The 17,278-nt window shown below is 37.1% G+C and overlaps 2 protein-coding genes across 2 annotated transcripts; one reads left to right on the top strand and one right to left on the bottom strand.

The window, feature by feature from the left end:
• Window positions 1–4,278: 4,278 nt before the first annotated feature.
• Window positions 4,279–8,972, bottom strand: tcf23 (transcription factor 23). The gene is made up of 3 exons (XM_084425729.1): window positions 8,479–8,972; window positions 7,001–7,279; window positions 4,279–5,797 (listed from the first exon to the last, which is right to left on the bottom strand). Exons 1-3 carry the CDS (start codon window positions 8,734–8,736, stop codon window positions 5,690–5,692), a joined length of 645 nt encoding a protein of 214 aa, XP_084281855.1. The 5' UTR covers window positions 8,737–8,972; the 3' UTR covers window positions 4,279–5,689.
• Window positions 8,973–9,644: 672 nt separating this feature from the next.
• Window positions 9,645–17,243, top strand: wdr12 (WD repeat domain 12). Its single transcript, XM_084425728.1, has 13 exons — window positions 9,645–10,069; window positions 10,227–10,321; window positions 10,855–10,949; window positions 12,268–12,374; window positions 12,475–12,590; window positions 12,730–12,884; window positions 13,482–13,527; window positions 13,669–13,751; window positions 13,837–13,977; window positions 14,112–14,217; window positions 14,300–14,432; window positions 14,518–14,590; window positions 16,523–17,243. Exons 1-13 carry the CDS (start codon window positions 10,029–10,031, stop codon window positions 16,598–16,600), a joined length of 1,269 nt encoding a protein of 422 aa, XP_084281854.1. The 5' UTR covers window positions 9,645–10,028; the 3' UTR covers window positions 16,601–17,243.
• The last annotated feature ends 35 nt before the right edge of the window (window positions 17,244–17,278 follow it).

Raw genomic sequence — 17,278 nt, 5'->3', positions numbered from 1 at the left:
TGAAGGAAGCATGAAGTGCTCTGAAAATGTCCTGGTAGACGGCTGCGTTGACTCTGGATTTAATAAAGCACAGTGGACCAAAGTCCTCTTTTCTGATGAGAGCAAATTTTGCATCTCATTTGGAAACCAAGGTCCCAGAGTCTGGAGGAAGAATGGAGAGGCACACAATCCAAGATGCTTGAAGCCCAGTGTGAAGTTTCCACAGTCTGTGTTGGTCATCGGCTGGTGTTGGTCCACTGTGCTGTCCACTCAACGCAGCCGTCTACCAGGACATTTTCAGAGCACTTCATGCTTCCTTCAGCAGACAAGCTTTATGGAGATGCTGACTTCATTTTCCAGCAGGATTTGCACCTGCCCACACTGCCAAAAGAACCAAAACCTGGTTCAATGACCATGGTATCACTGTGTAATTACTGTGTGATTTCATGTAATATTCACATTTTTTGAAATCCTGTTTTCGTGGGTTTTATGAGCTGGAAGCCCAAATTATGTACAAATAAACAACTAAATACTTGAAATCGTTTAAGTTGTGGGCCCTGAATCTATAATCTATGGAAGTTTAATGTTTTGAATGGAATTATGGAAATAAATAAACTTTTCCATGATATTCTAATTTTTTGGAAAGGGTCTGTATGTATATATATATATATATAAGATAAAATAAATGACCTCCCACTGCCAAATGCACTGTAAAAAAAAATGACATCCCCAAGTCAAAAATTTCTAGTGACTGGTCACATCTAAATTTTTCAATTAGTCTGACGTATTATTTCTCATTGAGCCAATGTTAACAGACTATTGCAACAAGAATTGCACTTGGGCCAATTTAAAAATTTTGATGTGACCAGTCACTAGAAAATTTTGACTTGGAGAGGTTAGAATTTTTTTACAGTGTGCTTTTTTCCAGCAAATTCTTAATTTGTAAATATTTGTTTGAACATTTGGCGAACAGAAATGGAATGAGTCCCTAAGGGGGGTCTATATTAAAAGTGGGAGCATCTGCTTTAATAACTGCAGTGCATATCATCCTCATAAACTGTAGCAGATTCACCAGTTCTTGCATGTGAGATGTACAGTACTCCACTCTTCCACCAAGGCACTTGCAAGTTCTCGAATACGTCTGGGAGACGGTTTGGCACTGCAAGGATGATCAGCTGTCCTTCCTGTCTCCTTGTAGCACTGTCTTACATTACGGACATTTCAGTTTATTGTTGTGTTCACGTGTGCCGTCCTCATGGCTCCTGCAGCAGGTCTATGGCATGTGGTCACACAGGTGATCAGGGACCCTGGACCTCTTTCCCCTGGTGTTTTTCAGAGTCAGTAGGTCTCCTTAGGTTATTGGAACTGTGACTTTAATTGTCTACCGTCTGTAAACTGTTACCCCTGGTTTCACAGACCAGGCTTAAGCCTATAGTCCCAGACTAAAATGAATGTTTAAGCTGTTTTAACTGAAAGCAACACACCTTAAAATAAGACAAATCTTAAAACAGGTCAGTGCCATTGTTTTGTCTCAAGATGCACACCAGTAATGTTTTCTTCTAAAGCATGTTTATAAAAGTTGCTGAAATGTCTTATTGAACGAAGGCCTAATCGTGGCTTAATCTAAACCCTGTCGGTGAAACCAGGACTGTTCCGCAAGTGCAATAATTGTTCATGGTTCATCGAAGAAGCATGAAAACATTGTTTAAGCCCTTTCTAATAAAGATCTGTAAAGCTTATTTGGGTTTTACAAAATGATCTTTAAAATACAATATCCTGAAAAAGGCACATGTCTTTTTTGTTTTGTTTCTTTGGATATTAAAGATGTTCTTGATGTTTCATTATTATAATCATCATGGGTTTTTGGAGAATGAGTAGGGTAGACTGTGTACAGTTGAGACATGTGTACAGTTGAGACACCTTAAATAACTTGCGTGCGCAGCATGCACAAGTTGTGATTTTTGCTGTGCACATGCGTATTAGTGTCCTCTTTTATCCTGCAAAATCTGAAGACTGGACGCGTCTCCGATCAGAAGATATCTGCAAAAGTTTTTTTTTCTAAGGTAAGGCTTGCATCGTTTTTTGCGCACTCAACTATGAATAACTTATTATCCTTATGTGACTGTTAAACGTAACTGGTACCATTACAAACGTTATTCTGTGCCCTAAAAATTGGCATATTTCATGGTATTGAGTCATGCAAGCTCAATGCAAAATCTAGAGAAATGTGAGAAGTGGCCAGCGGGGGATAGTTGAGACACAAGTGTACCAACTGTACCCCCGATAGAGTTCTATTACAAAACACGCTGTTTATTTGTTCAGTGTTATGATAACAGGTTAAACGTCATAATTGGCCAGCATAGGATGCAATTAAAAATACAATTTCATATTTATTATATTTAAACTGTATATTATTAATAAATATTGTTAAATATCTTGTTCATGTTTTATACATTTTAACGGTGCCAATTTACATCAAATTAATGGATTTAGAAAGGATGAATAAACAGACATGTTGCCCAATTGTTATTTTCTTCATTTGTCTTTATTTATTATATTTGCAATGAACATTTAGTTACATTTCCCTCATTAAAAATGGGTGTCTCAACTGTACCATAGTACTGTCTCAACTGTCCCGTACATAGGTACAGTTGAGACAGAGTTGACACAAAAAGCACCTTATTTTTATTCGCTAATTGTGGAAAATATAAACTACTTATGGGTATTATTGATTGATAATATATTAGTCTACAAGCTAATGTAATGTCATGTGGCATTTCATGAGAAAATTCAATTCTTTTCAGTATGTATTTTTGTGTGAAAAATCAAAACTCAAAAAGTGTCTCAACTGTACACAGTCTACCCTACAAAGGTTATTTTCATGAACATCCAAGAAAATAATGTTTAAATGGAACTTAAAAAAGGGCTGTAAAACTCGTTTGGCTCTAATTGGAGCCTTTCATTTTAAGCGTTGACATGTTTTCCCCATAGATCCCAGAATTTCCTCAATGTTTCATGCTGAGATCGCTCCTTAAATGGTGAGAACGAGTTGCGGTGGCAGAGATTCTAACGCAGCAAACGTTTGCCCTCGTTCTCTGGCTCCGTAACCCTTGCCTTAGTAGCGCAGTTCTCTCTGGTCCATTTTGGCTATTAACATGAGAAAAAGGTTTTATCAGGAACATAGACAGATTTATAGAGTTAGCCTTGACCATTTCTTATGGATGGGAGCCCAAAGACCTGGAGAGCTCTGGATATGAATAATTGAGGATAGGCATTTATGTTCCACACCACAAAAATACAACACACGTTTAGCCACGTATATGGTGGTTGACATGTTTTAACCAGTGTCTTCTCAGAAATGGCATTCATTTTGTAAAAATAACTAATGCAAGATCCTTATACATTGATAATTTACATCTATGACTGTTAAATCAGGCTTTTTTAAAGAACACTACCTACACATAAAATACTATAATAATAATGTGGGAATTTAATAACAAAGAATTAGTTTGTGAAATTTCCACATTATTATTATATTCCACATTATAATTATATTTTTTCCCCACATTTTAGTACAGTCATCAAAACTATTAAATAACACAACTGGAGTTATGTAGTGACCAATAAAAAACAAATTCTGTCTCGTATTTCATTTTCTTCTTGGTCTAGATTCCAGCATTCTCTGGACATTTTCTCAACCAGCTTTATGAGGTGCATCCTGGGATGCTTTTAACCCTCTGATGCACAGTGTTGGGGAAATTTTATTGCAATATTTCGTTACTCCCAAAAAAGTAACTAACTGTTACTTAGTTACTTTTTATATAAAGTTATGTTACTTTTGCGTTACTTTTTTTCACCTGGGCTGGGCTTGCTTGTTTGTTTTTTAATAACAAAAGTTACGTTTTTGGCACAAAAAGTGAAATGAATAAGCCTCAGGCTGAGAGAAAACAAAGTAACTTGCGTTACTTATTTGAAAAAGTAACTCAGTTGTCGTAGCGTTACTTTACTAGTTACTTGAAAGAAGTAATCTGATTACGTTACTTAATAATGTAATGTGTTACCCACAAAAATCCTGATGCATGTTTACTGTAGTAAGAAGCCATTTTTAACCATTCAGGTTCTGAAGTTACATGCAAACCACCATAGATGATGACCTTTGACCCCTACCCATAATGCTGCATGTCTGTCTTCTCTATAGAAGTTTTTTTTATTTATAACAACATAAATTCAACGTGACTGATGAAAGTGAAGTACATTTTCTATCTATATTGCAACAAACTCCTCGAAACACATTCTTTTGATAAAAGAATACAACATTGAGATTAGTTTTATTATAGTTTTGAAATAAAATGAAACATGAAGATGTTTTATCCATGCATGATTTAAACGTTGAAGAAGGTCCCAAATAAACTTCAAGCATTTAAGAATTAGCTTAGACCAAAATGTTTTTAAGATAACGAGAGACATAAATTCAGTGTGTGCAAACATTTGACTGGAAGTGCTCATTTCCCTCATTAAGAATTTAGACTATGTCACAAATGTTCTTGTTCTTCAAGAAAAGAGGGTAAAGCAGTGGACTTAAGGTTCAACTAAGTCAAAGCTAACAATCATAGAGTCTAATCAACCTCAATCTGTTCACAATAGCTGTCAAACAGATCAGTGGCCCACATGAGGGTACAGGAAGACGTAATGATGACTATACCTGCAGAACGTAGATGAATATTATCTTGAAAGACATGCATGCTTTATAGAATGCTATAGTTGCACAATACTATACATGGCAGTGCATCCTCATTCCTAAGTGCTTAGTAAATGGTTTGTTTTCCGAGCAAATACTGTGAACACTGTAGAGAACACTGTAACTTTTGAAGGGGAAAAATATTCTTGAATGAGTTTTACTGCCTGTAATAATTTTAAACGATCTGCTGAGCTAACCATGATTGAGGACATGGGGGTTGTCCACTCATGTGTGGTTACCAAATGTTCCCTATAACAATCCTCCCTTCCCACTAATCAAGACATTCATTTTATTACTATCAAGTGCAAAACATGCATATTAAACCCAAACACTCAGGATACGGACAGCCAGCAGAGATAAAGCGATTTGCAAACTTTTAGTTAAGCTTTGAATGGGAATATTCTGAGCTATCTAACTTTTCTTCCCAACAATCAATATAAGTTGTTCAAAATGATGGGATATTATCCCATGACCTAAATTATTTACTTCATCTCTTAACATTTTTGACAAATATGAGTTTTCAAAATTCTTTGTGTTCTTGCAAAATACTTGTTATAATTGTTTGTATTCCTATTATTAATACTTCTAATTTTCATTTTTATATTTAAAAAAAAATAACAATAATAATTGCCAACAAATAGTACAAATATTCGACATAATTAAAGACACCCTAATCGAGGAATTCCTAAAATTAAAAATTAAAACTGACCACAGATAATAATTTCTCTCAGTTTGTACAAACGAATACAAATTAGTTGACTTACTATGGAAGATTGGGACAAGTGAACAACTGACTATACAGTATATATGTGGGGTAAACAATTATATAGTGATTTATCAAAATAAAAGGTAAAAAATGTGGAAACATAACTGATAAAAGAGATCGTACTTAAAGAATTGTGCTCAAATCTATATTTTCCATTCACAAAAAAATGGAGCTGTCCAACAATTCTCAGACATTTTCTCAGTCCGTTAGTCTGCTTTCACCTTAGGTTGGCAAGATGCCTCCTGACTGATCTGTGCTCCTGCTAGTCGCTCTCCTATGTTCCCACAGTAGAGAAGAGAACGCATGGGCCATTTCTGTTGAAGAGGATACAAGTATATCACTTGGAGACCTTCAGAATGCTTAGAGATTGGCTTAGGTAATCAAAAATATCCAAATAAAAAACCTGGAAGAATGTTACACAATATGAAACTGTAAAATAATCTCTAGATCAGTGGATCTCAACCCTTTTTGTCTTCAAGGCAACAATTTTTGTCCATAACAATATTTGAAGCCTCCCCTCACTCACAGTCTCTACCAAATAAAATATTTTGAAGCTTGGCATAAATAGAAGGATGTATTTTATTTTCATTATAAAAATAACCAAATACAGTTTTTCTAAGTTGCTTTTCTCAGGTGCATTTCTCAAAACTACTTGTTCAACCTCCACATCATCTTGTGGACATCATAAAAGGGTCAACAGCTGGGAAGAAGAAGAGGAGTACGGATGTGTGGTGGAAGGGTACGGAGGAAAAACAGTGGAAGATGTAGAAGAGGCCAAGATTGTAGAGATGTTTCTGATGAAATAAGGCCCGCTAGTGAACCATGTTCTCAATCATGACCTTATGGTCGAGGCGGGTCGAAAGGTACAGCCAAATGTTGGGAGAACAACCGTGTCCTCAATCATTAAAACGTTTGAAGGCAGAACAGTTATGTATTCAGACAATGTTCACTACTGTAATACTGTATACTTACCGTAATGCTATATTACTGTAGTCCACTTGCATTTTACATTATACAGTAAATATACTTTATAGAGACATAATGTAACACACAACCACACACGTACATATAGTATGTGTGTGTGTGTGTATATATACATATATATACAAATATATTTAAATATATATATAGAGAGAGAGAGAGAGAGAGAGCACTTTGAATCATGTTCAGTCTCTTGCAATCAATATCCCATGAGTAATATGTAAATTTGCATTGTTGAAATTTATATATGCCATTCAGCTGTAAAGTCTTGTGCTTTTTTTAATCATTGTCATCAAAATCATAGTTTACATCTGAAAATACCGACAGAATACACTGTTATATTGACAACATCTAAGCATTTTGACTGCCTTGATTGTAAATTATTTTAGGTCATCTTGAGGCCCCTTAGAAGTTTGTTGAGGCCCCTTAGTGTTCCACAGCCCTCTGGTTGAGAACCACTGCTCTAGATAGATAGATAGATAGACAGGTAGATAGATAGGTTTTGCAAGTAGTGAATGAAGTGAAGAGTCTTTCACCTTCACGGGATGCAGGTACTCTGCTCTCTGCAGGATGGGATGGTCCCCCAACATCCCACCCTGGTCCAGGGTTTCGGTCAAGTGGGCGATGTAGTTGGTGGCCAGGACCAGCACGTCCAGCTTGGAGAGTTTTGTGTCGGGAGGGACGGAGGGTAAAGCCGCCTGCAGGCTGTGGAAGGCTTGTCTGAGGTTTCGAACACGACTCCTCTCTCTCGCTGCATTCTCGGGAGAGTTCTGGCTCTTATATGCCCTGGGTAGAGTTTTCGGCCCAGACTTTGCCTAAGACAATCCAAAGGAATGAGGATGAGGATGCACAATGTTTTGTGAGTGTTTAGAGGTATAGGTCCCACTTTATATTAGGTGTCTTTAACTTCTATGTACTTTAAAAATAAATAAAAAATCAGTTGTTAGGTACAATGTATTTATTGTTTTCATGTTGTATTGCAAAAAAGCTTTTGAGGTGCATGTACCTATATATATATATATATATATATATATATGAAGAGTTCAGATGCAAAAGCCTCTAAGTGCCATCTGAAATTTTCTTGTAGAATGATCCTTTTTATCAAGCTTGTATATTTAAGTTCAGTAATTTCACTTAAATGACAATGAAAAGGTCATTTTCATTGCCATTTAAGTGAAATTACTGAATTTAAATATACGAGCTTGATAAAAATGATCATTCTACAAGAAAATTTCAGATGGCACTTAGAGGCTTTTGCATCTGAACTACATATATGCCACACCTGTGAGGTGGATGGATTATCTCGACAAAGGAGAAGTGCTCACTAACACAGATTAAGACAGATTTGTTAACAATATTTGGCCTTTTGTGTACTTACAAAAAGTCTTAGATCTTTGTGTTCAGCTCATGAAAAATGAGGGCAAAAACAAAAGTGTTGTGTTTATAATTTTGTTCAGTGTATATATACAGTATATATATAGGTATAGGTATGTACACAATAAGTGCATTGTTTCTAATTATTCAATTACATGTTAGTAGTTGAAGACAACATAAATCTGTTATACAATAGGGTCCAAAAAGAAATCACTAACAAAAATGCTTCTATTTAGATTTTTTGATAAACTTTTTCATCACAGATTTTATTGTTAGCACTTAAAAAAAAGAAAAGGAATTAAACTAGAATAATATGCATTTTTTTGGTTTTTTAATAATATTAAAATGAATATTTATTTGTAAATTTTATTTATAATTTAGAATATTATTGTTTTTTATATTCATTTAATTATTAATGTGTATTTATACATTTCAATGTAAAAAATCAAACATTCTGCATTAAGCTATTTTGGGACTAATTTTGAAAACAGTCACACATATGTGAAAAGTCATGATATTCACTTTTGATGCGCATGTTAATACACAATACAAACCAATCGGATGATTTCTCATTACTCACAATAACCAAATGATTTAAAATCCCCTTGAGCGCAAACCATCCGCTACTTCGTTCACTCACCCACTTCTTTGGCTCTCGGTGTGTTGCCTGTTTTACGCATGGTTGTGTCCATCTGTGCGTCCTCACACTCTTTCCTCCCATCTCTCCCCGCTCCTGTGCCACATCCTCTCGTACCGCTCGCTCAGCCATGGGAACCAGCGGCGAGCCCCCCGAACCAGTCTCTAAATGACAGCACTTTAGTGTCTCCCTCGAGCTGAGTGAAGGGGCTCGGCCCTCTCTTTCACCCAAAGGCCCAATGTCCACTGCGCTCGGCTCCATCCCCTCCCTCTGCCTTATCTGGTGAGGTAATGTGGGGATCTTCAAGCGGTACGTTATCTCTCGCCCTGCCTCCCACGGGTGCTCACTGCCAAGGGAGCAGACTCAGGAGAGTTGCATGGTGTCCCCAGGCAGGTCGGCAGCAGCGGAGGGTCTTGGGAAAAACAGAGAGACCTTTTGCAGCTGCGGACCCACAGCAGACGCAAACTTGACCCCTCGGCCTGCTGGGTCGACGTGACCTAAAACAATGAAAAGTTACTGTGTCGGCTGTCAACGTGATGGGTGTTGATCAGACTGCATGGGACTAGTATGTCAAGGATGTCTGGATAAAGAGACGTGATGATACATTTAAACATGAGATATTGCTGTTACTCTAGACCAGTGATGTAGTAGAAGGACATGGGTATTATCACATCTGCTGTCTAACTGCTACTGGCTGACAAGACATCACGTATTTGAAAAGAATGCAGGAAAATGGAACAAAGTTCTTTTGTACTTGCACAATTTCTTGAACTATGGACTTGGTGTTTCTAGTCACAGAAGTATAAAAAAGACTACCTCCATCTAATCTATGTTATATAAACACATATTTATACTTTCATTCTTCTTTAGGGGAAATAACAATAGAATGAAATAAGAAAAAATGTCAACATATGCCTAGTAAGAGCATGAGAGAAATCACAAAACTTGCCAATGAGTATGTCTGGGTCATATTTCAACAATTATATATATATATGTTAAATGCAATGTTTATATTCGGTGTATGATTATAGCCTATTACTTAGCTCTTATAATAAAAATTAGTAAAATAAAATAGTTGGATGAAAATGCGATACATTGTTGAGATCTCTTCTGTAACACTAGACGTGAGATTATTGGTGCTTTAAAAAAAAGAAAGAAAAAAGATCTGAGAACCAGGAGAGAGCAGGAATTTTTTTTTTATTGTGCTGCATCTCATTGCTGTGTTGGTGGAACAACCGATATTAAAAATATCTACAGAAAATGATGTTTAAATGGGTTTGCACTGTAACAAACTCACTTTGAAAAACCTTTTACCATCTTTTCCTCACTGGAAATCCGAAGAAACTTCAGTCAATTTGGACTGGAGCTCAACTCAGACGTAACTAGTTGCGAGCACATTTGTCAGTCATCGACTGCTCTGCGAACGACTGTCATGTCTTCCACCCGCACGCATTGGGAACCACATGGTGGGAAAGTGTCTCCACACACACAGAGTGAAGTTCGCCTGTATTCAGATGTGTTTTCTATATAGTTTTGCCGTCTAATAAGATAAAATGTCGCAGGTACAGGCCCGGTTCTTTACCGAAAACAAAAAGTGAGTATATATGGTGTGTTTAACACAAATAGCTGAAACATTTAGCTGTAACGTTAGCTAGATAAGAGATATCCACCTGAATTTCCTTAGTAGTATTTACAGTGTTCATATGATGGTAGATGTGTATGTATCAGATGTAATATGCTCTTCTCTGTAGGTATCTGATAGATGATGTTCCGTTCTCCATCCCTGCTGCCTCTGAGGTGGAGGATCTCAGTGGTGTCATCAACAAGCTGCTGGAAGCGAAGAATGGTGAGCTTGTTTATTACCAGTCATTCATTTAGACGTGTTTTTATCTTGTTACGGTGCAGCATACTTGCCCACTATACGACTTCTTAAAAATCATTTTCCAAAAATTGTGTGGAATCTAATTATAATAACTGGTCACACTTTACAATAATGTCTCATTTGTTAACATTAGCTAATGTATTAACTAACAATGAGCAATACCTTTGTTACAGTATTTATTCATCTTTGTTAATGTAAGTTCATACAAATCCAGCTGTTTATCGATTGTTCATATTAGTTCACAGTGCATTAACTAATGTTAACAAATAGCCTACACCATATTTGATTTTAATAACGTATTAGTAAATGTTGATATTAACATTAACTAAGATTAATAAATGCTGTAGAAGTATTGTTCATTCTTAGTCCATGTTGTTCTTATTGTAAAGTGTTACCGATTCTCTCTGGTGATTTAATGATTAGATTCTGACTTTTGAATATTATATTTTTCTTGTATTTTTTACTTAAATTCACATCATTTATGTCTCTTTTTCCAGCTGGACACAAACATGTTGAGTTTGATTTTCTGGTTCGGGGACAGTTTCTCCGCACTTCACTGGCCAATCACATGGAGACAGAGAACATCTCAACGGTATGGCATTGCATTTAATGTAGTCCCACCAACACATATCTATAGACCGCCTACAGTTTGTTCACTGAGCCTTTGACTACGTTCAGACTGCAGGCACGAAAGTCTGATTTTTTTTTTTGCCCATATGTGACTGTCATGACAGTGTGAACATCACAAAACTACATGGAATCTGAACTTTTCAATTCCAATTTGAGCCACTTCCATATGTGGACCTAAATTCGATACAGGTTTAGATGTTTTGCAATGCGACCTCAATCTGAACTGTCAAATCGGAATTCATGCAACTTTTACGTCACTCGACATTCGTCACTATTCTGTGTTCATGGGAGTCACTTCAAAGATTTTACATACCCGAAGTTAACCAGACTGTCGCGAAAGGTGTCAGTGTAAAGACAGTGATGTGTTAGAACTTATTAGTATAAGTATGGTTTTTTATATTGCCTGTGCATAAATTCGCTGTCTTCCGCAGCAGATAAGACGATAATGAAATGTGTACTTTAATGTTCTCCGTGTTTCACAATCACATACTTCCTTCCTATGTAGCAGAAAAAAAAAAAAACAGTATGGCTGCATCCGACATCGCATACTCTCTTGAGTAGGTACTTATTTTGAATAAGTAATCACTTCACGACCACTAAAAAAGTATGTCCTATATAGTATGAATATGTGTAGTATAAATATAATCTGGACATACTACATTCAGCATGTTGTCATCATCATGTGACTTACCAGCATCAGTTGCGTTGCTTCATTGTCATTCACGAATCCTCTCCAGTGGCCTCATGGGATGTTAAAGTGTCCATCGTATGCACACTTCACACTTTTGCCTACTCTTTTATGAGTACTGGGAATTTGGACATACTATTTTTGTCACATACTGTTTTTCACCTACTATATAGTAGGGAAGTTTGCGATTTCGGATGCAGCCTTTGAGAAAAGAGTCCAAATTCATACTATACATAAAACAGTAGACAAAATATGCGATTTTGGACGTAGCCTATAGTTCACCTAAAAATTTAAATTCTGCCCTTTATTTTATTTATTTGCCCTCGTGCCATTCAAACCCATACCACTTCTGTTTGACTTGGGTACTCAAATGAAGATTTTAAAAAGTATATTCTCTCATTATTTTTATCCATGCAACTTAAAATTTCACGCTTTAAAAAGCACAAATACATTGTTAAAGTAATCCATATGAATTAGTGTGACGTTTAGCTTTTTTCAAGCTGTGTTTAACAGTTAAACTGCTATGAAAGTGATACAGCTAATCTGTTCAACATGCAAAAACATTTGATTACATGCTCGTGTGTGTTTACAGGAAGAAGTGGTGGAAATAGAATATGTAGAGAAGTTCACAGCCCCACAGCCAGAGGAGTGTATCATGCATGATGACTGGATCAGCTCGGTGGAGGCAGATTCTGAATGGTGCGCTTCATCCAAAACATTCTAAACAGAAGTCAAAAATGTCTTTGCTTGGACAGTTTTGTGGCTGATCAAGTCAAGTCGTTCTCTGCTTTGTGCCCAGGATCCTCACAGGCTCTTATGATAAGACTGCACGGATTTGGTCAATGGAAGGGAAGGCTGTGATGACTGTGGCTGGACACACTGATGTTGTGAAGGATGTAGCCTGGGTGAAGAGAGGTAAGAAACGTACAAGTGTTTATTTGATAGATAACCAGTATGAGATGCCTAATATGCGTTGTTATGTATTGACGTTTAAGAGAACTAATGATGCATGAGGTTTCTGAATTTGTCCGTTTGATGGTTCTGTGGCTTTTAGATGGTCTGAGCTCTTTGCTCCTGACGGCATCTCTTGATCAAACAATCATGTTGTGGGAGTGGAATTCGGAACGGAATAAAGTGAAGGCCCGACACTGTTGCCGAGGACACGCAGGAAGTGTAGACACAGTTGCCGTTGACCCTACTAAGACAAAGGTTTGTGTGTGTTCGTTAGTCTTTTTGTGTGTCTGTTTGACTTTACTGTATGATGTACAATTTTTAATTTTTTTTATAAATAAGTACTTTTATTCACCAAGGATGCGTTAGATTAATCAAAAGTGACATTAAAGACATTTATAATGTTACAAAAGATTTCAATTTCAAATAAATCGGTTTCTACAAAAATATTATATAATATTATATTTTCAACTGTTTTGCACCAAATCATCATATTAGAATAATTTCCTGAAGGATCATGTGACACTGAAGACTGGAGTAATGATGATGAAAATTCAGCTTTGCCATCATAGGAGTAAATTACATTTTATAATATATTAAAATAGAAAACAGTTATTGTACATTTTAATGATATTTCACAGTATTACTGTTTTTACTGTAATAAACAAACATTTATCAAATAAACAGCCTTCGTGAGATAAAAATATAAAAAAATTCTTACCATTCCCCAAAATATGACCAGTAGTTTATGTATATTTTTGCTTTTTTAATTAATGTTAATTATATATATATATATTTGCACCAAAAGTAACATCATTGATTTGATTTGCTAGTCATGTCTTTTTTCCTCTTCAGTTTTGCAGTGGCTCATGGGACAAAATGCTAAAGATATGGTCAGCAGGTACGTTTTTAGAAACCTTTTTCGGTGAAATGTCCTTTTGAATTACACAAGGAAAAACGTCCACCATCAAAAAAGGAAAACAATGAAAGGATGTATAGTAATACATTTATAAAAACCTGCTTGTATTGTTGTTGTCCTCAGTGCCAACAGAGGAAGAGGATGAAATAGAGGAACCCAACAGGCCACGCAAAAAACAGAAAACGGAGCAGATGGGGCTCACACGGGTGAGTATCTGTACAAGTTCATGACTCAAAGACTCTTGCTATCAGTTAATGGTTTGCAGTTTCATAAATTCTTGTTCTGCTCTAGACTCCCGTCATGACTCTTTCTGGCCATAATGAGGCAGTGTCCTCAGTGCTCTGGATGGATGCAGAGGAACTGTGCAGTGCATCGTGGGATCACACCATCCGTCTGTGGGATGCAGAGACTGGCGGGCAGAAGAGTACGCTAGTGAGTGACACCAGTTCTTCATAAAAGAGTAGTAATAGATAGAGTTTGGAGTCAAGAATTTTGCACCACTAGTGCAATAAACACATAATCTTTAAGGGCTGCTGGATTTAGAGACTGATGTTCTTGCATTGCAGATGGGCAGTAAGGTTTTCAACTGTGTCTCATACTCTCCTCTGTGTCGCCGTCTGGCCTCGGGCAGCACCGACAGACATGTGCGTCTATGGGACCCAAGGTCTAAAGGTGACTCTCAGAGATTCTGTATAAAAATGCTCTCTCAAACTGACAGCTATGTTCATTACTCATCTCAATTTTCATTTTCCAGATGGCTCTCTAGTTCTCTTGTCACTGACGTCCCATAATGGTTGGGTGACGGTGGTCAGGTGGTCTCCATCTCATGAGCATCAGCTGGTGTCAGGATCTCTAGATAATGTGGTCAAACTGTGGGATATCAGGAGGTGTGTGACTCACAGATACTTTGTACCACAACACCGTCCTGTTCCTGCATGCGTGTCCCTAACAGTCTTGGTTTCTTCTTTACAGCTGTAAAGCTCCTCTGTATGATCTTGCTGCCCATGAAGACAAAGTACTGTGTGCTGACTGGACAGAGAATGGGGTACGTCAAACCATTCAAATATTTGAAACTCTAAAAATAAAGATCTACTTTAAACTGACTTTTTTTTAGTTTATTTGTTTTGGTAACAACAAAAGTACCAGAGGTACATCAGCTTAGATAGCAGAAGATGGGAACATGGAAAATGGTTTAAATGCATGTAAACCATTTCATGGGGTCTTTAACTCTTTCCCCGCCATTGACAGAACCCTTTCACTGTTATATGGTAGAGGGAGCTTTAAGCGTCTTCTGAAAGAGTTCAGAATTTCTGGATCAAAACACAGGGTGCTCATTTCTTATTTGTGCATCCTCGCGTCTCAGCTCCACCCCCTGTAGGATGCAAGGAAAGAAAATGAGAACGGAGGAGTCGAAGGAAATCTTATTTGTATATTGGAATATTCTTGATCAGTCGAGCGTCACTTCAAAGCTTCATCAGCTGCGCTCAAAGGATCTGCCCATATGTTGTTAAAGTTTGGTTGTTTAAGAAATTAATAAATAATAAAGATAAAGCAAGATGCCCTGTTGATATATCTGTGATATATGGTTTATTTAAACTGCAAAGGTAAAGCATATATTAAAATTATTGTGACAGATGTGAAGTGGGAGGAGAATTTATACGTGCGTCAGGTTTCTCCACAAGAAAGACTTCCTTATAGGATACACCTGTGCATCCTCTCTCATAGCTCCTCTGGAAGCTTCCTCACCCCTCGTTCCTCGCGGTACAATTAGAGAATTGAGATGTCCTTTAAGATGGCTGAATTCAGTCGGTTTCCGGGTCAGGGGCTGGAGGACGGAGGAGTGAGGAAACGAGTATTCACCTACAGGCAAAAAAGTAGCAGAAAGAAGCGATAAAGGCATTGCTTATGCACGTTGTAGTCTTTGAAAAAAACTTGATTTTCTCTTTTTGTTCAAAATGTTCCTTTATTTTATGTAACTTTACGGTGGCCGAGAGAGCTCAATGCGCTGCAACTGAAGAAAACATGCAAATAGAAAAACACCTGCAAATTAAGAAAACTTCTTCATCAGTTTCACAAAACACGTGTGCTCCAAATACTCACAACACAACCAAATACAGAAACGCTCTGCAAATAGCACAGACCACAACGGAAATGTTTCCAGGGGACCCCAATAAGTGACGAACCCGGCTGGGACGTGCTTATTGCTCGTGAGCATCCCTATGCCCTACTGCATAAGCCCTTGAAGTGGGGACTTTGGAGTGAGCAGGGCACTTGTGTGCTATTATGTGGCCGTTTGGATCACACTTGGTGAGGGGAGCAACGAAAGACAACTTAATTTCCTCATCATTTTCACCTGGGATGTTCCCATGACAATGCAGCGCGGTGTCCACCAGCTGAATATCTGTTCTTACGACAGAAATTTCTTATTATTGCGGTTAACATTAATGTTGCAAATAAATATACATTTTATACAAAAAGGTTTTTAAAATATGCGTTGTATCTGTGTGTGAGTGTGAGTGTCTCAACTTTAAAACTTGCCTTCTCATCTTTGGACCCTGCATTACCTTATAAGATTATTATGAAACTTATTTAAACATAGAATGACTAAATTTTTAAAAATTTTGTATTGCTCAAATTTGTATTTGGAGCACACCTGTGTTGTAAAACTGATGAAGATGTTTTCTTAATTTGCATGTGTTTTCTTCAGTTGCAGCGCATTGAGCTCTCTCAGCCACCGCACAATTCAAGTGTTTATAATATAGAATGCATGAAGCTAGAATAAAATGAAAACAGGCTCTGTTCTTTCCTTTGAATATAGTGCATGTTCATATAATCGTACTACAAAATATTCTGGGGGCCATGACATTTTTGTGCATCAAAAATGCTGGCAGGGAAAGAGTTAACGGTGATTAAACTCAGAGGATATTTCTGTGGGTGTATCTCAATCTCTCTTTTCTTTGTCTGCTTTTCTCTCTAGTTGATCTTGAGCGGAGGAGCAGATAACAAACTCTACACATACAGATACTCCGCCTGCGTCTCGGATGCAGGGGCATAGAACTGTCTTCTCTCTTGCCAAGACCTCAGCGCATCTGTCATTTTACTTCAGGATCGCCATGGGAACATAAGCAGCGTCTCCTTTGCTTTATAACATAAATTGTACAGCCTTAGAGAGGCAAACACATCTGTGTAAATCACATGTAAAACCATTCTTATGCACGTTGTCGCATCTGATTCAGTGGGACAAATTTGTTCTTCTGTTTCATGAATAAGGCTCATTGTCTCATTCAGTTCTTGAGTAAATTATCTAATTAAATTCAGTGCAACAATTTACATAAGAGTGGGTTTACCAATGGTCTACACATAAGTGCTGCTCATGTTTTATATGTAAGGCATAGTCTTATGTTTTTGTTTGCTTTGATATTCAGTGTTTAATCCTATGATGCTCAATACAGTGTCTAAAACCAGTCATTTGTCTGTTTTTACTCTGTTGCCTTTTCATATAGAACAAATCTTAAATGACTGTCGTTGAGTTGTGTGAGATTGTGAGAAGTGTTCTATAGTTGTATTTACTTTAGAGGTTATATGTTTTGAATGTGAGTTCTTCCACACGTAACGTCCTGTTATTAAATATTGTACCTTTTCAGACAATGTTGAACTTTGAACTGTATTGTAGTGAAATAAATTCTAAGTTAAAACGTCAACGGTGTTTTATTCCACTGCATTTTAGCGCTTT

The sequence above is a fragment of the Rutilus rutilus genome (assembly GCF_951802725.1).
Source record: "Rutilus rutilus genome assembly, chromosome: 12".
Taxonomy (NCBI): Eukaryota; Metazoa; Chordata; class Actinopteri; order Cypriniformes; family Leuciscidae; genus Rutilus; species Rutilus rutilus.
Note: the sequence above shows the minus strand (reverse complement) of the source record. Positions and strands in the feature narration are given on the sequence as shown.

What these genes read in the sequence shown, in the direction of transcription:
- tcf23 (XM_084425729.1), bottom strand. Translation starts at nt 8,736, where the DNA reads ATGGAGCCGAGCGCAGTGGACATTGGGCCTTTGGGTGAAAGAGAGGGC. An exon ending in ACCGAGAGCCAAAGAAGTGG is followed by an intron (nt 7,280 to 8,478) that starts GTGAGTGAACGA and finishes GGATTGTCTTAG; the next exon opens with GCAAAGTCTGGGCCGAAAAC. An exon ending in AGTACCTGCATCCCGTGAAG is followed by an intron (nt 5,798 to 7,000) that starts GTGAAAGACTCT and finishes CCTCTTCAACAG; the next exon opens with AAATGGCCCATGCGTTCTCT.
- wdr12 (XM_084425728.1), top strand. Translation starts at nt 10,029, where the DNA reads ATGTCGCAGGTACAGGCCCGGTTCTTTACCGAAAACAAAAA. An exon ending in TTCTTTACCGAAAACAAAAA is followed by an intron (nt 10,070 to 10,226) that starts GTGAGTATATAT and finishes TCTTCTCTGTAG; the next exon opens with GTATCTGATAGATGATGTTC. An exon ending in TTGACCCTACTAAGACAAAG is followed by an intron (nt 12,885 to 13,481) that starts GTTTGTGTGTGT and finishes TTTCCTCTTCAG; the next exon opens with TTTTGCAGTGGCTCATGGGA.